The following is a 21,697-nucleotide window of genomic DNA, read 5'->3' as shown; positions in this document are numbered from 1 at the left end:
CCAATTTATTGAGCTATTTTCCCAACCCCATAATTTATTAATTTTGTTTTTGTTTGGGGGCCACACCCAGTAGTAGTCAAGGATTACTCCTGAGCTTAGGGATCACTCCTGATGGGGCTAGAGGACCATTTGTGGTGCTAGTGGCCAAACCCAGGTTAACTGCATGCAAGGCAAGTGCCCTATCCTGTGTACTATCTCTCCAGACCAATTCATTAACTTATAGCACTAGAAACAAGGACTAACAAGAAATGTGAGGAGAAAGTAATCCTCATCTATAATTGGTAAGAATGTTGTCTGAATCAGCCTCTATAGAAATTAGTGTAGAGACGTCTCAAAAAATTAAGAATTGAGGTGCCAAAGCAAGTAGGGTGATCCAAGAACCAAAATAGCCAGGCTGAAGGCTTATGCCAGTTTGTCGGTATTGTGCACAGCTCTCTACATGCCTGGTAACCATTCCATGCACATACCCTACCAGCATCACAGAAAGTGGCCTAGACAAATGACTGTATTTTAAAGCCTCTGCACAGTACATTTTAAACATCTGTTTTGATGTCTCTTCAGAGGAGAAAGGCATAACTTGGGCTTTTGTTTTCATTATTCTATTTGACTTATCAGTCTTTACTGATCAGTTTTCATATATATGTATATATATATATATATATATATATATATAAAGCTGGGAATTGCACAGATATATATATGTGTGTATATATGTGTATGTGTATATATATATGTGTGTGTGTATGTGTGTGTGTGTATATATACCTGTGCAATTCCCAGCTTTTAGGGCCTGTAATGATGTGTTTGACTGATAAACAATAGAGGGCAACTGATAGTTATTTCTCCTAGCATAAAAGACACTAGAAAGTTCCAGTTACATAAAGCTCACTTAGATTTTTTTTTTTTTTTTTGGTTTTTGGGCCACACCCAGCGTTGCTCAGGGGTTACTCCTGGCTGTCTGCTCAGAAATAGCTCCTGGCAGGCACGGGGGACCATATGGGACACCGGGATTTAAACCAACCACCTTTGGTCCTGGATCAGCTGCTTGCAAGGCAAACGCCGCTGTGCTATCTCTCCGGGCCCTCACTTAGATAATTTATACCCTATTTTTGTCTAAGATATTTTAAGATAGTTTAAATAAAGTGAAAATAAGTATCTGCTGATGGTAAGAAATCAAGGAACTGAAAGATGAGGTCACTATACCAAATCCCGTCACTATTTGGGCTTTTGGGCCTCACCTGGCAATGATCTGGGGTTATCGTATCTCTGAACTCAAGTATTACTTCTAGCAGTCTCAGGGGACTATATGGAGTGCTGAGGATTGAATCCAGGTTGACCATGTGCAGGGCAAGTGCCCTACTTGTGATATTATTACTCCAGCCATTCCCATCACTATTTGGGAGCACTGGCCCAGATATGAGTAACCTAAGGAGAATTACAGAAGTCAAGATACTCACAGGGTTCTTGATGATAACACTTGACTGCTTTGGGGATCACCTAAATCCCAGGATGCTGTGAAAGAAGTCTTTCTTACCTCCAAACTCTGTGTGCCCCTCTCCAAAGCCATGGGGACTGAGGTAACAGCACTGAAAAAGAGGGGATGGAAAGCAAAGAAGAGAGAACAGACTTGGTCCTCAAAGGAACTGGGGCCAGACAGGGGAGAACATGCTCAGATTAGTGTCCAAAATCTGCCTCAATAATGGGTCTCTTCCCTCATCAAACTGTACTTATTATATCCCCTTAATTCTATTCAAAGTCTTAGAATATTATCTGGCCTGTCTTCTCTAAGGCCTGGCTGTACCCAAGATTCCATTTTTAGTATCTTGAATTCTTTTATTTGATCAAGATGTTGCTTGCTTGAAATCAAGTTCTCTAGAGAGAGGAAGGATAGCTTTAGGTATAGATAGCAAAAATGTATTGTGGGGAAACAATTTTGTTGCTAAAAGAAGTGAGCCTGATTCTAAGACTATTAAGGATAAACTTGTACAATGACTTTATATTTAATACTTGGCTTACTGGCACACATCAGTCACAAATACCACTGTTGTTTTAAATCTAAACAAAAAATAAGTCTTAGAATAACTAAAGTTCCAATCAGAGATATTGATTCCTTAGCATTTGTATTTGTTGATGGGAATAGGGTGAAACTAAACTCTACCAAAATGCAAGTTGTTAAAATCATCTTTTCTCCTAAAAGCATAGCCTTGCCAGAACCCCCAGATACTATAATAATAAATTTGCTTTGTCTCATCAAACTCTTCTTTTAAACACACCAAACAACATCTTTTCTGACTGTGCATTATTTTGTTGTTGTTGTTGTTGTTGTTGTTTTTTAACCAGGCCTCCTATAAGCCACTGTTGAAGCAGGTTGTGGAGGAAATATTTAATCCTGAGAGAACAGATCCAGTAGATATTGAACACATGTCTTCTGGCCTAAGTGATCTCCTGAAAACTGGATTCAGCATGTTCATGAAGGTAAGGTAACCCTGAAGAAGTTGTCCTGAGTGAGACACTGCTCATGCTGGATACGTGGAGCTTTTCGGGCACCCTGGGCAAGCAGGGACCAGGTATAATAACATTCTTCTTGCCTCTCTGAACAGCTTAGCCTTCTTACTAGCTTTATCTGCTTCTTACCTGATCTCTTATGAACCTGAGGCCTCCTACACAAAGCCTACAGAAATTTTTTCTCCTACCACTCATTTTGTTGTTGACCATGAATCCAGATACTATTTGCTATCTTAACCATTTGATTGTCTAGCTTAATAATCTTTGCATTAAAATGTAGAACTGGGGCCATAGTGATGGTACAGTGGGTAAGGTGTTTGTCTTATACATGGCCAACCTAGCTTCGATTCCTGGCATCTGGTCTGATCCTTAACCACCAACAGGAGTAATTTCTGGGTGCAAAACCAATAATAACCCCTGAACATCACCAGGTACTGCCCTAAAACAATATTTATTTAGATATATATGTATATATAGAGAGAGGTGGTTTTATATATATTATATATGTGTTTTCATATTTTATATATATATATATATATATATATATGTGTATTGTAGAACTGACTATGGTGGGCCAGAGCAATAGCACAGCAGTAGGATATTTGCCTTGCACACGGCCAACCTGGGATGGCCCAAAAACCAAGATAAGACAAGAAAAAAGAGGGGCTGGAGAGATAGCATGGAGGTGGGGTATTTGCCTTACATCCAGGAGGACGGTGGTTCGAATCCTGGCATCCCATATGGTCCCCCAAGTCTGCCAGGGGCGATTTCTGAGTGCAGAGCCAGGAATGGCTGCCGGGTATGACCCCCCCCCCCCAAAAAAAAAAGAAAGAAAGAAAGAAGAACTATAGAATGTAACATGGTTCAATCCAGTTAACATTACCCCCAGAGCTCATTTGAAAATGAGTTGTTGGGTAGGAAAGATAGTACAGAGGCTAAGGTACTTCCTTTGCATACAGCCAATACAAGTTCCTCCCCTGGCACTGCATATGGTCACCATCTACCAGGAATGATCCCTGAGCATAGAGCCAGGAGTAAACCCCGGACATAGCTGGGTGTGTCCCAAAAAATTAAAAAAGGAAAAAATAAAATGTCTTGTGCTCTGATCCAGTCACTCCCAGAGCTAGAATTTCTCTCCCCCGCCCCTCCAAGGAAGATGGGGGGGGGGGTCAGAATCACTGAAGTGCCTTCATAGTGGGGATGAACTGAGGAAGAATATACAAATATGATCTATTTTTAACCCACTATAAAGTTTCTAAATATGGAGCATCTAAGCAGGATGACAGGCATCCTCCCAGCATACTGTATGCCAGGATCTGATTTGTAACAAGCTCTTGGAAATAACAGAATGTTACGCCCGCTTCAAAGACTCTTTGAAATTGTGAATTAATCTGCATCAGAGATCTGGCCTTTCAGAGTTCAGTAAATGCATGTGCCAGGGAAACTCCCCCAAGCCCAAAATCTGAAATAGAGTCAACCCATCAGAGCCTGAAGTGAGCATTTACTCAGCTGGAGTGGAGGGCTAAGGAGATAGTTCAGCTGGTAAGGCTCTTGCCTTACACACAGCCAATCCCCAGTTCAATCCCTGGCACCATAGATGATTCCTGAGCACAAAGCCAGGAGTAAACACTGACACCTCTGGGTATGGCCTCAAAACAAAAAACTAGAATGGAGATGCAGTTTCTTCCTGCTCATCCAAGTTATGCTAAACACTTACTTATTTTGGATTGTTAGCCTGGAACATTTGTTTTCTCTCTCTCTCTCTCTCTCTCTCTCTCTCTCTCTCTCTCTCTCTCTCTCTCTCTCTCTCTCTCTCTCTATCTCTCTCTCTCTCTCTCTCTCTATCTCTCTCTCTCTCTCTCACTCAGCACATTTCAGTTTCTCAAAATATGTGCAAGAGTTCTTTCAGCAAATGTCAGTCAGAGTTATCCAATCACTCTTCCCCATAGCAGATTGTGCAGAAGTTTTCAGGTTAGACTATGTCCTCAGACCTTTCTTACTGATCACCCACTTTTGATGCTCTAAAAAAGAGATTCATAATAGCAGGAACAGAGCTCACTGGGCTGGAGTGCATGCATGGTGCACTCCAGAGGTGATCTCACCCAACCCAGCTGTGGTGATTTGACACAGTAAAGCCAATTGACTGGCACCTTCAAAAATCTATCCAGCAGGATCAGTCAGAAAGAATAAAACTGCCGATGCTATATACATGTCCAGGGGATCATCTGGCCATTTATTGAAGGATTCCTGTCCCCTAACCCTGGTTACTGTTCAGGGGTCCCCTAGGGATGCATAAAAACCAACTTCACACTCACCAGCATCTTTCAGAAAAGAAAGTCAGTGGGGTTGGAGGTTGGACCCTGCTATTTTCCTATATACTCCCTGTAAAGCTGGGGAAACGAAGCCCCAGGCTTTAGGACCATAACTGACAAAGGAGGCCAGACTTCCTGGGAACTGTGCCTCTCCTGAGCACATGGGATCTGTGAGGTCCTGGGGAACAAAACACCCTCATATGGGGCAGTGTGATGGAGCAGGTGCGGCAGCCAGCCCCTGGAGATTCTTCTCTCCCCTTAGCTGAGACAGTGCAATGGACTGAAGGAATACTTGGCACGCAAAAGGCTCAAGTACTGATCCTCAGCACCATATGTTCTCCCAAGTACTACTCTGAGAAACCCATCAGCAGAGTTGGGAATAACCCCCAAGTGCTACTGAGTATGGCCCCAAACAAAAACAAATAGGAACAAAAAAAAGAGAGAGAAATACTGCAAGCAACTGAGAGCCTGGCAGTGGAGTACTAGGAAGGGACTCCAACAGCTGTTCAGAGAACACAAATTCCCTTCTGTTGAATCCACCCCTCAGAATCCTCTCTTTGATGAAAGTATCAAGGGACAGGGATTTCTGAGTCTTAACCACGGGGCTTTGCATGGAAGAACAGTGACAACAGCCCAGGATTGGCCCAGGCTGCTTCCAGGGAAAGCCCAGCTTAAAAAAAGTTGTGCAGAAAATTATCAGCAACCTCAACTGGAGTCATTTATAAGTAAATGTGTAACTTGGGAAGTGGTGCAGGCAGTGAACACACCCACCATATGCACCTGCTTTGCAGGAGAGATGAAGAATGAGGTACTCCAGCAAGGGAATCCTTTGAATGTGCTATTTCTGCCTGTGCTGCCTGAACATTCAATGTAAAATACAAATATAAAAAAAGAGTTGGCAGTTGGGTAAGGCCGCCCCAGGCACCATGTTTCTAACCCCTTAGGCGGATGGGTCTGATGAAGCAGGGTAGCGTGGAGAAATAATACACAGCAATCAGAAAAGATATTCACTGGAGTCAGTGTTCTATGCCATGTGCTGCCTATTCCATGTGCCTTCTCTTTTTTTCAAAGTCGGACTGCTCTCTTTATTATCCAGAATCCCCCACCCCTGTAATCCAGGTGAGCTTTTACATACCAAAAGAAGAGGTTAGGGGAAAAGGAAGTTGAGGGAAGGGTTACAAATTAAGGTCTCGGGCCGGGAAGGTGGTGCTAGAGGTAAGGTGTCCGCCTTGCAAGTGCTTGCATAGGACGGACAGCGGTTTGATCCCCAGCGTCCCATATGGTCCCCCCAAGCCAGGGGCAATTTCTGAGCGCATAGCCAGGAGTAACCCCTGAGCGTCAAACGGGTGTGGCCCAAAAACAAAAAAAAAACAAATTAAGGTCTCCTAACCTTTCTATTCAGAAACAGCTTTCTCCTGACCATCCATGGACAGAGGGCCGGCGTGTGCCTCCTCTTGATAATTCTTTCTGTGGATTCTATGTGAAACACAGGTAGATTAGTTTAAACCACACATACTCTTGGCCAGGACCTTGTGGGCATGGCTGGTGGACAAAGGACAATAGGTCATCTACTTTATTTATTGGGACCAGCAAGTCCATTCATACCTGATGGTTCTTAGGGCTACTCTCAGTTCAGGATAATTTATAAAATCCCCTTAATAAAACCCCCAAGGTTGGGATAGTTCCCAGGGTAAAAATAAGTTTAACTAGTTTAAACATAAGAGCGGCACCTCCCTGGGTGACCCCAAAATAAAGGAAAATCCAATACAATGTTGTTTGGGGCCATAGAAATAGTTTAACGGGTAGGGCACTTGCCTTGCACATGACTGACCTGGACCAAAAAGTTCAATCCTTGGTCATATGGTCCCCACAGTACTGATTCTTTAGCACAGAACCAGGAGTAAGCCCTGAGCACCTACAAGTGTGCCCCCCCAATATATATATATATATATATATATATATATATATATATATATATATATATATATATTCGTGTAGCACATAGTGCCAGGGCCAGAATAGAATAGGAAATGATCATGCTGTCTGCTGATTTGCCATTTAAATATCTGTCTTTGCTTTCAATGTACTACTTAAATACTGATGTACCTGTGAACTGTCCTTAATGTACTATTAACCTTAAACAGTGGCCTACATAGCTGAAGACAGGGCTACCTGTCACCAGGCACAAGGGATATGTGACTCTCTTAGTTCACAGAATCTGATGTGTTTCATCCCCTACATTCCAGCTGCCTGTCTCTCTGGAGAACAAATATCCAGCCTCTGTGATGCAGAACCGGAAAAGGAATCCAAAAGCCTTTCAGAGCAGCTAGACAGCACAGTGTGTGCTGACAGGAGGCACTTGGGACCACTTTTCTGTTCAACTTCTCTAACTGTTTTGAGGAACTGCTTTGCTGTGCTCAGAGGATACATCTAGCAGTGCCCCCAAGGGCAGTGCTGGGTATCAAACCTGAGCCCCTTGCATACAAAGGCTGTGCCCAGCCCATTAAGCTATCATCAAAGTTAGCTAGTATGCTACATACATGCACCATGAATCCCTGCTATGGCTGTTCTCAGCAACTTGAGCCTATGCATGGGGCAGAGCTCCACAGAGAAGAATTCAGTCCTGAGAATCCAGCACTGTCAGGATCAGGATGCTTGATGAGATGATGGGTGGCAGTGGTGGTAAGTGGCAGCGTAAGTGCTGGCCTCTTTTGTAACTGAGGCTTCCTCATAGCACAGTGGCTGCCTCCTGCACTGTACCTCTGAAAGGAGAGGCTGGTAAGTGCTTGCCTTACTCCAACAGCAGTGACAAATACAGTCTCTCCCCAGAATCAAGGGCAGGGGAGCACCTCCTTCCTTTGGAAAAGGCTGCAGGGAACGCTGCTGTGGCCACTTTAAGAAAGTGCAGTCTGCCCTTCGCTCAGGTGAAAGTGGTGTCCTGCCTATAAGGGCTGAGAATGGCTGGTTCCAAGACTCACCTCTGGCTGCCAGAGGACAGTTTGCATGTGTTCCTGACCTGGTTTTTAAATAAGTAAGTCCAGGGCTAGAGAAACAGTCAAGAAGAGACAGTCAAGGTGATAGTAACTGCATGTGGCTAGGGGAAAGGAGAGGTTGGTGTCACATTCTGGCACCAGATATGGTTTACCATGTACCTCCAGGGCTCACTCCAGATCCCAAGGCTAGGAATAAGTACTGAGCATCACTGATATGTCCCAAAACCTTCTCATCCCCCTAAAAAAGTGAGTCCAGAAAGGCTTAGATAATGAAAGGCTTGCCAGATGGTTTTCTCTTACTCTTTCAATAGTATCATTTTTCTTTGGGCCACACCTAGCTCTGCAAACTGCTTACTCCTAATTCTGTGCCTTGCATTCAGCAGACCTGGCTTTGAATCCAGCACCCTATATGATCCCCAAGCACCACCAGGAGTGATTCTTGAGAGTAGAGCCAGAAGTCAGCCCTGAGTACAGCAGTGTGGCCACCACCACCATTACCCCAAAAAGGAAATAGCCTTAGTAACAAATGGTCAAAGTCAGCAGAACTCTGAATTAAATAGGGGTGTAGGGTGGTTAAAGGGGGCCTTTGGGATATGGGTGGGGCTAAGGAGAGACTTTAGTCGTGAATAAGGAGTTGGAAGAATGTACACATGAAACTATAATCCGAAGTATATTGTAAATCACAAAGTTCAGTAAAGATAGGGAGGATTTAACTTAGAGGGGAAAAAAAGGAAGAGCGGATGGGCTGCAGAGAAGAGAGTTTGTCCACGAACCTTCTCCCTGGGGTTCTGAGAAAGTGTTTCAAGTCTGCTAAGTGCACTCCTGGGCCCACAGAGAGACTTGTGGTTAGCCACATGAAGCTCTCTGCTTCAAAGGACAGCACTGGGGTGGGGGGAAACAGCTTTCAAACTGGGGAGCAGCAGTTTTGACAGTGCCTGAGTTTTCCAAATACCAAGGACTCTCTCCAAAGACTTGTGCATGAGGCTCCTTGATCTTCTCAGTGCAAAGCTTGATAGCGATCTAATAAATAAAGCAAAACATGCCTCTCCCACCCCCACCCCTACCTCAACTACAACGCTGATTTAATTTAAAACTAGCATGTCTAATAGGCAGCACTTTACAAATGCGTTTCTGGAATTTGTGGCTTGGGTTTCAGTCTCCTGAAAATAATATAGTTTCTATCTATTCCATGTGTTTGGCCCCCAACTTGTTTTGTCTAACAGACACGATTTGTCAAGATGTTTTCTCTGCTGGAGTTGGCGTGAGGAGGGGGACTGTATCTTCTGCAGCCAGAAGGCTCTTTCACCTCCCTTCGCGTGGGTTTTCCAGTCATGTGTTTAGCGACGGCAGCGGAACCCTGGCTCCAGGGCTTCGTTGGAAAAAAATAAGAGATGTGTGAGGAAGACCCAGCTTTGGGCTTTGGGTTTGGGGCTTTAAGTTTGGGGATTTGGGCCCCTGACTGAATTGCTAAGGGAGCTCCCTTGTCTGAGGGAGAGATTGGAAAAGGCCCCCAAGGGCACAGAACCCCTCCCACTGGTAATGAAGATGCCCACCAATTCCACACAATGAGCAAAGCCTCACCCTGTATTATGAAAATCCAGAAGTGTGTCAGGGAACCCAGAACTGCAGGGCCCTGAGGAAACCAGACCCATGGAGATGGATTCTGGTCTGAAAGGTACCGAACAGGGCTGGCATGTTGGGTGGACCCAGAAAGTGATGAATGTTCATATTCGCAGCAGCTTCCAGTCCTTCAAGCACAGCTTTGACTGAATATTGTCTGTCTCAGGATCATTTTTGACTCCCAGGGATGGCCCAGCCTCATACAAGGATCTACCCCTGGGTCATTTCACCACTTTGGAGGGGCAGGATCACATACATGGTAATGTCCTGGCTGCCTGGAACCTGGCCAGAGAGAATGAGAATCAGAAGAGGGGGGGAGGTTCCCTCATAGGAGAAGGAGATACCAGCAGAGAAATCTCCAGCATGGGTGAGGGGTCCAGCATGGGGTGAAACTGCAGGATCCAATAGGCTCAAGTAAAATTTTTTCTTTGGCCATACCCATTGGTACTCAGGGCTCTGCACTACTCTGGAATTACTCCTGAGTACTCAGGGGACTTAATCGGATGCCAAAAATAAAACCTAAGTCAGATGCTTACAAGACTGTATGATCTCTGCACCTGTAATGAAATTTGATGTGCCATTTTGAGGGTAGACAGTGGGTCCTTCAAGAAAAGATACAGAGAGATAGCACAGCAGCGTTTGCCTTGCAAGCAGCCGATCCAGGACCAAAGGTGGTTGGTTCGAACCCCGGTGTCCCATATGGTCCCCCATGCCTGCCAGGAGCTATTTCTGAGCAGACAGCCAGGAGAAAGCCCTGAGCACCACCGGGTGTGGCCCAAAAACCAAAAAAAAAAAAAAAAAAAAAAAAGATACTACAGAGGTAAAGGCACTTGTCTTTCCAGTAGCCAACTATATTAAACCATAGTCAAACCCCCAACATCACACAGTCCACCAACCACAAACAGGGGTCACTCCTGAACACAACCAAGAATGGCACTTGGGCACCACCTAGTATGATGTCACCTCCCCCTCAATCAGAAAAAAAAAATAATATGATCAGTCCTTACCCTTACCCTTCAGAAGTTTACTGACAGAAGGGAGCAGTCCAGTTTGATTACCCCAAGGCAGGTGTACCAGCTGAACTAATGGGGTTCAGAGTTGGTTGGAGGGAAGTCTTCATGGGAGAGGGTGCTTTTTCTCGAGTTAGAAGAGAAGAGAGAAGCAAGCTTGCTTTGCATAGGGAATGATATCGGCCACATACACTGTAGTAGGAATGATTCTCTGACTATGTGCCCCTGTCTCCTGTCTCTAACAGCATGTCAGAGCACAGAGATATAGTCTCTGTGGTCTGGACCAGTGCTCAGGAGCTGTGCCCTTCCATGCTAGCATTGAGCCTTTGGGGCATGTTGCTGAATGAAAATAACTATTTAAGGATGATTTCATTTGCAGTACATAGAGTAAGTGGGTGAGGAAATATAAAGGGGGTGCCTAGATCACCTTGGCCCAGAGTTTAGGGAGGAGAAGGAAAAAGAAGGAAAGAAATCAAGGTGAGGAGGAAAAAATGAGAAAAGGAAGAAATGGGGAATAAGGTTTGGGGCTTTGGTTATATTGGTGTTGTGGGAGAGTGGTATAGTTTTATATCCAAAGCAGACTCTCAACAACACTGAAAACATGATGTAAACTGAAATCACTGGGGCCAAAGAGATAGTACAAACGTAGGACATCTGCTTTGTACGCTGCCAACCCAAGGTTGATCCCCTGAACACTGCCAAGAGTGATTCCTGAGTGCAGAGCCAAGAGTACTATTATCCCCAAACAAATAAAAGCTACATCCACCAAGCTTTGTAATGTGCAATAGACAGGGTGAGACAATTACGGAATATGGGGAACTGCTGAGGGGAGTTGATACTGGTGTTAAAATTGGTGTTGAAATATTATATGTCTAAAACTTAACTATCAATAACTTTGTAAATCGTTGTTCTTTAATTAAATAAAAAAATTATATAAAAACCTATGTAGGCTTCACATGTTCCCAGTCAAACTGGGGAGACAGAGAGGTAGTACAGTGAATAAGGTGCTTGTTTTGTACATGCCTTGTGCATGGCTGACCCAGTCTTGATCCCCGGCACCACATACAGTCCCCTGAGCTCTGCCAGAAGCTGTCCCAGAACTCCGCTGGACATGACCCCCAAAATGAAAATAAATGTTTGTTAATGATGCTGATGAGAAAGTGTGTGTCAGGGGTAATAGGGAGATGAGAGGGTCTTAGAGTTCCTGACTTTCTATTTCTTTCTAATCACACATCTTGTTTATAAAAATTAACTGAACGTGCATGATAAATGTACTTCTCAGGACAGATGTTCAGTCACGTGTTAAGCAAAATGTTTAGAAAGGGGAAAAATTAGGCTTGGCAATGAATCCCTCCCGCCAATGTGTATGTATATGTGTCGATGAAAACAGAGACAAAGCAAAACCACATGGTAAGAGCCTTGTACCCTGAATCAAAGAGTTAAAACATTCTCCTGGAGCTCTGAGGCTCTAGGGGAGAATGCAAACATATGCTAGAGCTGAGCGGGTGGGGGTGCCAAATCTGTCCCCTGGCCCCATGACTCAGACACTGTATGTGACCTTCAGTCCCTTCAGCTGCCCAGTGTCCAAGTGCTAGGGACACTTCCTCCCTAGGAAATCTAGACCAATGTAGCAGGCTGAGTACCATTGGTCCACAGTACACTATGTCCAGTCTTGAGCATCTGCATGTGTAAGTGAGGCCTCAGGCAGGGATGAAGAGAACAGATGGAGGAGGCTATGAGTGGAGCAGGAAGGAGAGCCTCAGCTAGTGACTGTGGGGCACTTGGGGCACCTTATACATGCAAAGGGGGATGAACAGTCCTTAATCTGGGAGTCAGGTGTCTATGAAGGGGTTGATATGTTGCTACCAAGTCCAGAGAATGGAAAGGCTTGGCTGTGTGTGTGCATGCATTTATGCATGTATGTACAGAAGTTGTAATCAAATAGGTTTCCTAAGGGCCCCAGGACTCCCTAGATGGAGATTTCCATGGGAGCACCGTGGGGGTGTTTGCACTGACTGCCTGGACTTAAGAAGCAGAGAAAGGACTGTTGTTGGTGCTTGGATGGATAAAGCCCTTCAGTGCTGAGTGGGAAAAGTCAGGGCCCAGAGACAGCTTCTATGTAACTTTAGGATGAGCAAAGACAGACCAAGAAAAGGAAACTGAAGAAATCAAAGAGGGCTGGGGGAGACTGGATTCCATCCCCAGCACCACATGGTCCCTCAAGCATGAGGGAGTGAAGCCCTGTCCATCCAAACAGAGAGTGCAGAGCAACCCCATAACAGCACAAGATATGGTCCACACTGTGGTCCTCTTTATTTTTCTTGAGAAATCATTGGAAAGATAGAGGGAGCAACAGAGAGTAAGAGAGAGAAAAAGAGAGAGTGAGAGAGAGAGTTACTGTAGAAGAGTAGGACAGGGGCTGGAGAGATAGCATAGAGGTAGAGCATTTGCCTTGCATGTTGAAGGACGGTGGTTCAAATCCCAGCATCCCATATGGTCAGTCCCCTGAGCCTGCCAGGAGCGATTTCTGAGCATAGATCCAGGAGTAACCCCTGAGCGCAGTCAGGTGTGACCTAAAAACAAACAAACAAACAAAAAGAGTAGGACAAAGGCAATGATACATCCAGATAAATGAAGACAAAGATGTATCTGCTGAGTCTTTGAATAAACCAGTAAACTCAATTCTGGGGCCACAGTAGAACAAATATGAGGTTGCCACATATGGTACTGGATTAGAAGGTGGCAGTCTCTGAGGGAGATCTAGAGGGCTGAGGAATGGAAAGGGTTTTAGGGAAAGACTCAGGAGTTCTGTAACTTTTCCAATGTTCATCACTCACTTAAACTCTCTCTCCTCTCTACTCTCTTCTCTCCTCCCCTCTCTTCTCTCTCCTCTCCCCCCTCTTTTCGCTCTCTCTCTCTCTCAGCGAGTTCCAAGGAGGTGGTGCCCCTACACACTGACTCACACCCACACCCTTTGTCAGTCCATCTGTCCACATGGCTGATGATGTCAGCACAAATACAATCTCATTTCCTGAGTGGGTCCTTGGCCAATGCCTGAAGTATCCACACACAAAAGTCCAGATGCTTATGAAGTCAGAGTTTATTGGACAGTTTACGTGGGTGGTTGAAGGTCACTCCACCATATCTAGTGCACGCTCTCTTACTGTCTTGCTCCTTTCTCTCTCTCTACCTGTATGCTGTGTCATTCATCCTGTTCTTTTGTCATCCTCAATCCAGTGTACAAAGACCTGGGCATGTCCCTTTGCTGTCTCTGTTCAATATGCACCTTCCTGGTCTGAGGCTTGCAGCTGGAACCCTGGGGTCCATCTTCCCTTGCAGGGACTCACTGTCTGTGATCTGTCCCTGGGCTTCTCCAGCTCTAGTCCAGCAGCTCCTTGTTCCCTTGGCCTTCTCGTCCTCTGGCCCCATACTTGAGAATAAGAGCTGCACCTTCCCCCCCAAAAAAAAGGGGGGGGGCCCGGAGATAGCACAGTGGCGTTTGCCTTGCAAGCAGCCGATCCAGGACCTATGGTAGATGGTTCGAATCCTGGTGTCCCATATGGTCCCCGTGCCTGCCAGGAGCTATTTCTGAGCAGACAGCCAGGAGTAACCCCTGAGCACCGCCGGGTGTGGCCCAAAAACCAAAAAAAAAAAAAAAAAAAAAAGAGCTGCACCTTCCTCTTGTCCATCAGAGTACAGGTGATGGGTGAAAGAAGATGATTCTGGTTGTTTCCTTTTTTCTCTTAATTCTCACTCCCCGCCCCAGCCATCCCATTGTCTATTTTGACTGGATACCACTTCAGCAGGTGAGATTGAAAGGACCAATTAATGAGTGTGGTATAGGAATTCCGTGCATGAGAATTCATCGTAAGTGGCATTATAAACCACAAAATCTCAACTTTTAATTTAAATATTAAAATAAAAGGATCAATTAAGTGAAGCAGATTACCCGGTGCCCCTCCATTCCACTCCCATGCTAACGAGGATAATTCTGCCTTTGCAGGTAAGCCGGCCTCATCCCAGCGACCACCCTCTTCTGATCCTCTACGTGGTGGGCGGCGTCACAGTCTCTGAAGCCAAAATGCTCAAAGACCTTGTTCCTGCCCTAAAGCCAGGAACCCAGGTACTGTATCTCTCAGAGGAAAGGATAGATGAGTGGACAGGTACACAGATGGATAGACAGAAAAGGGCTGGATGGGAACCCATGTGCTATGGAAGGCAGGTAGGGCTCTTTACAAGGCCTACTGAGCCCTCCTACCTGCATCCTTACTTCAACTCTCACCTGACCTCCAGCATCTTCCTGGGCTGGAACAGTAGGAGAACCCCTGTCTCTGCCCCCTCTTCCATGCAGGCATATATGCCATACAGGCATGTGATCTCTGGCATCTGGCCACTGTGGTTACTCACCAGCACTCACAAGCTGTCCCTGCTGTCCAGGGAAGGGGAGGGGACAGCGACTCAGGGCTGGAGGAAACAGGCAGGACATAGCTGGTGACAGGTGTGAGCATGTCTGTTCTGTCCATCTTGTCCACACACAGTTCTTTCTCTCTTCCCTTATTCTATAGTGAAGAATGTTATTGCAGTGTCTGGTGTAAAGTGTTCCCCTCCGCATCTGTTTCCCTCCATCACATACAATGGACCCCCTTTCCCGTCTGGCCACTGTCAATCTGTTCCCAGCATCAGAGTTTGGGCTCTTGCTGCTTTGGGGGGAGGTGTTGTTTGGTGTTTGAAGAACACCCCTGGTCAGTGTTTGAGGATCAGTCCCGGTGATGCTAGAGGAGTATGTAGTGCCAGGGATCGAACCTGGGACTTCAGGCAGCTGAGCACTGCTACTGTGCTCTGTGGGAGGAGCTCCTGGCATACGGCATCAGGACTCCTAAGGGACAGGCTTTCGGGATGAGGAGAGCTTGTAACTCCAGGAGATTTAGAGTAGGATCCCCCAATAGGCACTGCCTAGACCTTGGGCACAGGTAGTTTCTCTGAGCCAAGCCTCAGGAGCAGATTTGGGGGAAAAGCCAGAGTGATAGCACAGCAGGGACAGTATTTGCCTTGCATGCAGCAGATCTGGGTTAAATCCCCAGCACCTCTTATGGTCCCCCAAGCATTGCCAGGAGTGATTCCTGAGCACAGAACCAGAAGTAACCCCTAAGCATCATGGGATTCAACCCAAAAATAAACAAATAAACCAAAAAAACAATGTAGGGTGATCAGGAGAAGGAGCCAGTGTGGGGAGAACAGCAGTAAAGGACACCCGGGGTGGAGCCTACTCTGGGTGTCCCCAAGGAACCAATAGCTATTCCCTATCTCAGACTTGCTTCACCAGAGAATGAGGAGACTGTACACCTTCCCATGGTGTCCAGTGCCACCCTCTACTCCCACCTCACACTGGAGATTCCCAGGGGGTATCCCTACCCTAGAACTAAGCGCATGCTTGCAATGTTCTGGATGGCAAATGTGGGGGCTGGAGAAGGTGGTGGTGCAGTGTCTTGTTAGAGACTATCTGCCAGCAACACACAGAACCCAGGTGGGGTCAAGCCCAGGCCTGACCTTCCCCAAGGATGCTACTGCTTTAGTCTGTCCTTGACTCCCAATAGAAAAGTCTCTCACTGACTTTTGACAGGGGTGTCCCTGTGAGGGTGGGTTCCACCAGAGCCACCTTCTCCACACCAGTCTTTATAGGGAGACCAGAGTCTAAATCCTGCACTGCCCACTTCCTCCAGGCTCCTCAGGAATATAAGGAGAGGAGAGGTTGGTAACTGCAATTACAGCTGTGGGTTGGAAGTGGGAAAGACAGACTCGCCTCTGAGGCAGTCTGGAAACTGAGCCCCAACAGTCCCTTCCCACTGGACCCCTGCTGTAGAAGCAAATTTCCTGAGCCCTCGGGGAACTCTGGCATCTCCAGCCCAATCTCGGGGAAAAATTTCTTGGGTTTTGTTTCTTTTATTTTTACCAAGGTACCATGAATTACAGTACTGTTGATGATACTTTTCATACATAGATTATCTCAAGTGCTGGAAATTCTAGCAGTACCTTCAGTTGCCCAGAGATAGCTAACTTACTGATCTAACCTTTCATGTGTTTAAAATCAACATTTGATGACTTGTTTATTTTTTTTCTGTGGGGGCAGGAACCACACTAAGCTGTGCTCAGGGCTTATGCCTGGATCTGCGCTCAGGGATCATTTCGAGGGGGTTCAGAGGAACCATATAAGGAGCCAGGGATTAATCCCAGATTGGCCACATGCAAGACAGCGTCCTCCCCTGATACTATCGCTCTGGCCTCTGATGACTGTCTTTATAAAATTTGAAGTCCATCTGCAAGTGATCACTTTAGACTCAAACCATTTGATTTGGTTTACTTATTTGAAAGGATGTTAATGACTATTCCAGTCAAATAATGCAAAAGTAACTTAATGGAATAAACTGGGGGAGGGGGCGATGAGAAAGTGTGATGAAACAGCAGTTTAAAGAGCCAAAGATGTGGAAATGCTTAAAGACAAGCAACTACATCCTGTCAAGAAAAGGTTAGGCATGAGCCTCTTCATCAGAATAGGAATCCTAGACTCATGGGTTTTTAGTTTAACTGACCTGAAACCAATTTACAAGGAGCCATCTGAGCCCTCTTTTACTGGAGAAAGTTCCTGCTGACCACTGCTAAACTCACCGCCCACTTCACTGTCTTTTGTTTTTGCTTATTCATTTACTCAGTCAAGAACCTGCTCTGTCTTTGACGCTCTATTAAGGAACAACAAGTGAGCAGTCTACTGACCTGCCTGGCTGGTTGGCCAAGTTACACAGCCTTCGGCCTAGGACCCTAGATCATCTTCTACCTCTCTGTGCAAAATAAAGAAATAGAGTCTATTAGGTGATCCCAACAGCCATGGGAAATACCGTCCTAGAGAAGGATAGTCTGGGAAGACTTTCCAGAGATAGTGATGCCAGAATTATCAAAGGATGACTGAGAAGTCAAAAGAATGAGGGAACTGGGTCTGTGGAGTGTACTTCAACTGTAGAGCTTTTACTTTGCTGGTGCAAGTGAAGCCCTGGGTTGTATACCTAGCTCTACAAGGGGAAAAAAAATGACAACTGGAAAGTTCATATAGCATATAGGGTGCTTGCCTTGCACACAGCTGACCTGGGTTCAATCCCCAGTACTACATACAGTCTTCCAAGCTCCACCAGTAGTGATGTACGAACTCAGAGCCAAAGCCAGGATTAAGCTCCGAACACTGCTGGATGTGGCCCACAAAGCTAAAATTAATTAAATAATTAAGCTAGATTTCCAAGGAGCATGGAGTGAAAAGAGGCAGTGTCCAAGTATGTTTGGGAACCTCTGATTTAGACTGAAGGAACTGGGAGGGCCAGTGAAATGATAGGCCAGAGAGGTCCAAAGTTGTCTTGGCGTCAGGAAGGAAGAACAGTCTCATTGGAACTTGACAGGAAAGAATGACTGGCTATCACTGAGCACCATAGTGAGTCTTTCTGGATTGAGATCCCGACCCAACCACTGTGTATCCTTGGACAAGCTACTCAGCTTTCCTATGCTTTGATCTGGAAAAAAAAAAAAGAACATTGGGGCTAGGGGCCAGGAGGCATTTGCCTTACATGCAGTCAGCTTTGGTTTAATCCCCAGCAGTGTATAAGGTCATCTCCCATCCCTTGCCCCATACTGCAAGAGTGATCCCTGAGCACAATGGAGTATGGTCTAACCTTCCTTCAAATAAATAGGTAAAATTTAAAAGTAGGACAGATAACATGAATATTTTACAAGGTGCTTCCAGAGATTTAAGGAAAGAATCCTCAGCCCATCCTAACTGCTAATAAACAATAACTGATTCATCACCATCATGATCACTATGGGCTGAATTCCATCCACAGGAGATGCTGGTGTCCTGCCTCCCGAGGGCTGGAAACAGGACTTTATGTCACAATCCATCTTTATAGACTGTGCTTTTAAGATGAGGTCATGAGGATGGGATCTAATTCAGAAAAGTTGTGTGTGTGTGTGTGTGTGTGTGTGTGTGTGTGTTGGTTTTGAGGCCACACCCAGTGGTGTTCAAGGCTTACTCCTGGCTCTGCTCTCAGAAATCTCTCTTGGTAGGCGCGGGGAACCATATGGGATGCCAGGGATCAAACCCAGGTCTGTCACAGATCAGCCATGTGCAAGGCAAATGCCCTATTGCTGTGCTATCACTCCAATCCCAGAAAAGCTGTGTCATTAAAAAAAAAAAGGAAAGAAAAAAAAAGCAGGGGTAGTCGAGTGCTGGGGAGCCATGCCTGGGATATGATTAGGACCCAAATTCCATCCCCAGCATCATGTCACCCACCATCAGCACCAATTGGCCCAAACTACATCACATTTAGGACCTGAATATGGAACCATTCAGCTGACCCAAATATTACTGCGTATGGGTCCCCAGTTCTGACACTGCTTAAACTCCCCCACTTCCAACACTAGCAAAAAAATGGGAGGATTAGGCCATCAGGAGAGCTGCACAGAGGTAGATGATATGAGAACACAGGAAGTGGGAGAGAAGTGTGGGGACAGAGTCTCTCTACCTTGCAGAAGGAACCAGCACTGCCAATACCTGCATTTGATTTCTGGCCTCCAGAATTAGGAGATGAACATCCATTTCTATTGTTTGGAGTTCAGCTTCCCTTTTTTGTTGTTCTTTTCTTTTGAAGCTACATAATAATGCTCATGTTACTCCTGGCTCTGGGCTCAGGAATCATTCCTGGCAGAATTAGGAGAACCATATAGGATGCTGGAGATCAAACCTGGGTGGGCTGCATGCAAGGCAAGTGTTCTGCCCTCCATACTATCTCTCTGGCTCCAGCTTCTTCAACTGTAGGTTGCTCCTGTAACCAAATGTGGAAATACCAAGTAATCTTTAAAATTTGTTTGAAAATAACTACCTTTATGAACCAGATAGAGTGCAGGGGTTAAAGTGCTTGCCTCGCATGTGACTGACCCAGTTCCATCCCAGAACGATATGATCTCCTGAACACTGTGAACAGCCCCTGAGCACTGCCAGATGTGATCCAAGCTGCAACACCTCATTTTTAAATGGTTTACATGTTTTATGATTAAGAAGTCCTGGTTTAGGGGGCCAAAGAGATAGCCCAGCAGTAGGGTGTTTGCCTTGCATGCAGTCGATCCAGGATGGATGGTGGTTCGAATCCTGGCATCCCATATGGTCCCCCGTGCTTGCCAGGAGTGATTTCTGAGTGGAGAGCCAGGAATAACCCCTGAGCGCTGCCCGGGTGTAACCTAAAATCCAAAAAGAAAAAAAAAAGCCCTGGTTTACGCCATCCAAATTGTTGTTTTTGTTTGGGGCCACACCTGGCAGGGAACCAAATTCAGTGCAGAGGATGGAACCTGAATGCAAGACAAGCACCTTAACCCCCATACTATCTATCCCTCCAGCCCTAGGCCACCCAGTTTTTGGTACTAGGAACCTCAGAATCATCTCCCTTTTATCCACAACACCAACCACCTTCTAGTGGAATTTCTCGTGCCCTAAAGGAGCACGTGCTCCAGAGGAAGAGATAAACCTGTTGAGAGATGTTCATGCTGGAAAGTGAAGCAGACATGTAATTACATTCAGTCTTACAGGGAGCAGCCCAGGGGCTCAACCTTCCTTCCTCCCCCTTGGTAAAAGTTCCTTAGGCATCAACATGGGGTTGGAGTCTGTCATACTGCTGCCTTCTGCCATTCCTCTTCACATTACCCTCCTCCCTCCTGCTCCCCACAAAGTAATATGATGCAGTCAGCTGCAACCTTCTCTCATAACCCCAGCCTGGCCCTCTAACTGTCTGCCCTGTGTTTGCCCTCCTGCTATTAGGTGATGGTGCTGTCCACACGCCTTCTGAAGCCACTTAACATTCCTGAGCTGTTGTTTGCAACTGATCGGCTGCACCCAGATCTTGGCTTCTGAGCCTCTGCGATGCAGATACCCACCAAAACTGGGAAACTTGCCTTGACTGTGACCAATCAAGCTCTGCCTCCAAATCTGATGTCCCTGATGTTACCCACAGTGGGTATGTTTGGATTCTGCCCACAAGATTTTTGTCACCACGCAGCGAAGTCCTTTGCTGAAGGTGGCTGCTATTCTTGGGGGGGGGGGGGAGTTTTTAATTTTTCTAAAGACATCCAACTGTTTTTCAGTTGGCCTGATGCGTGATAATACCCATTTATCCTTCACCCTCTCTTTAAGAAGGTCTTTATTCCACCTGGAAGTTCATTCATCCTAAATAAATGCCTGTTGCTTGGTGTCCATAGATTACAAGCCCTTTGATCTGCAATTGCTGGAGGAGTTAGATATGCTTGAGAATCCATGTGTGAAGTCAGTTTGTTTGGGTTTTTCTAGACTCCAGGAGGTTACATTGCAAATAGGATCAGCTGAGGCTTTGTTTCTTTCCTGATCTGACACATTTCTGAGGCGGGGAGGAAGGTGTCCTGGTGCCACCTTGTAAATGATTCAGCCTGTCTACAGGCTGCACGGTTCCAGCTTTCACTCTCCTCAGGGTAGCTGCTGGCTCCCAGAAAAGGGGGTGAGAGAGACAATGGGAGGGGTCTCTGCCCACCCCCGAAGACAACACCCTGTGATCTTCGGTGATTTCATTTCTAGTAAAATGTGACTGCTCTCTCTTCCTCAAGTCTAAATTTCCATTTGGTCTAATCAGAAACACCTTGACTCACTGAGTGAGATGAGATAAGACCTTTGGCAACCATTAGCTGACTGGAGCCCACAGTCAAGGATGACAGTAGGTATGTAGGTAGGTATGAGGTTGATGGGACATTCTAGCATCTCTCAAAGAAATTTATAATGATGAAATAAAGCTGGAGAAAAGTAAAACTCACTCTTCCAGGGTGAGATTAAACAGGCATAAGAAATCAAATAAGTTAAGCACACATGTGTCTCTGATTTTAGTTCTGTACAAAACACTGTTGGTTTACAAGGGGAAAAAACTTTTGAAGTTGGAAACCATCCTGAAAAGCCTTCAAAGCAGGAATTAAAAAACACCAAGTCCTACCTAAGTATGTTTCCCCCAACACCAGTTTTTATTACACTGAAAAAGTGATTACTTCAATTGCTTTTTTTCTTCCCTACCAAAGGCATTGAATAAGGGAGAAAATGGCAATAGCCCAACAAAAATGATTAAGCCATTGCTTAATAAACTGGGGTACTTGCTTTGCATGTCAAAAGTCTAGGGATCATATGGTCCCACCAGGTATCTCCTGAGCATCAAGCCAA

At 45.6% G+C, this 21,697-nt stretch overlaps 1 protein-coding gene across 2 annotated transcripts in view; it reads left to right on the top strand.

The window, feature by feature from the left end:
- SCFD2 (sec1 family domain containing 2) overlaps positions 1-21,697 on the top strand; it is a 413,047-nt gene that overhangs the window by 381,802 nt on the left and 9,548 nt on the right. The window contains exons 7-9 of one of the 2 annotated variants that reach the window (XM_049790126.1): positions 2,341-2,480; positions 14,449-14,563; positions 20,285-20,714. In XM_049790126.1, the coding sequence (XP_049646083.1) occupies positions 2,341-2,480; positions 14,449-14,563; positions 20,285-20,377 (348 nt within the window). In that variant the 3' untranslated portion in view covers positions 20,378-20,714. Of the gene's footprint in view, positions 1-2,340; positions 2,481-14,448; positions 14,564-20,284; positions 20,715-21,697 lie in introns of those variants that run through there. The other variant, XM_049790127.1, reaches the window with a different exon arrangement.

Source organism: Suncus etruscus, chromosome 16 (genome assembly GCF_024139225.1).
Source record: "Suncus etruscus isolate mSunEtr1 chromosome 16, mSunEtr1.pri.cur, whole genome shotgun sequence".
Lineage (NCBI taxonomy): Eukaryota > Metazoa > Chordata > Mammalia > Eulipotyphla > Soricidae > Suncus > Suncus etruscus.
The sequence above is the reverse complement of the archived record's forward strand: the minus strand, read 5'-3'. Positions and strand labels throughout refer to the sequence as shown.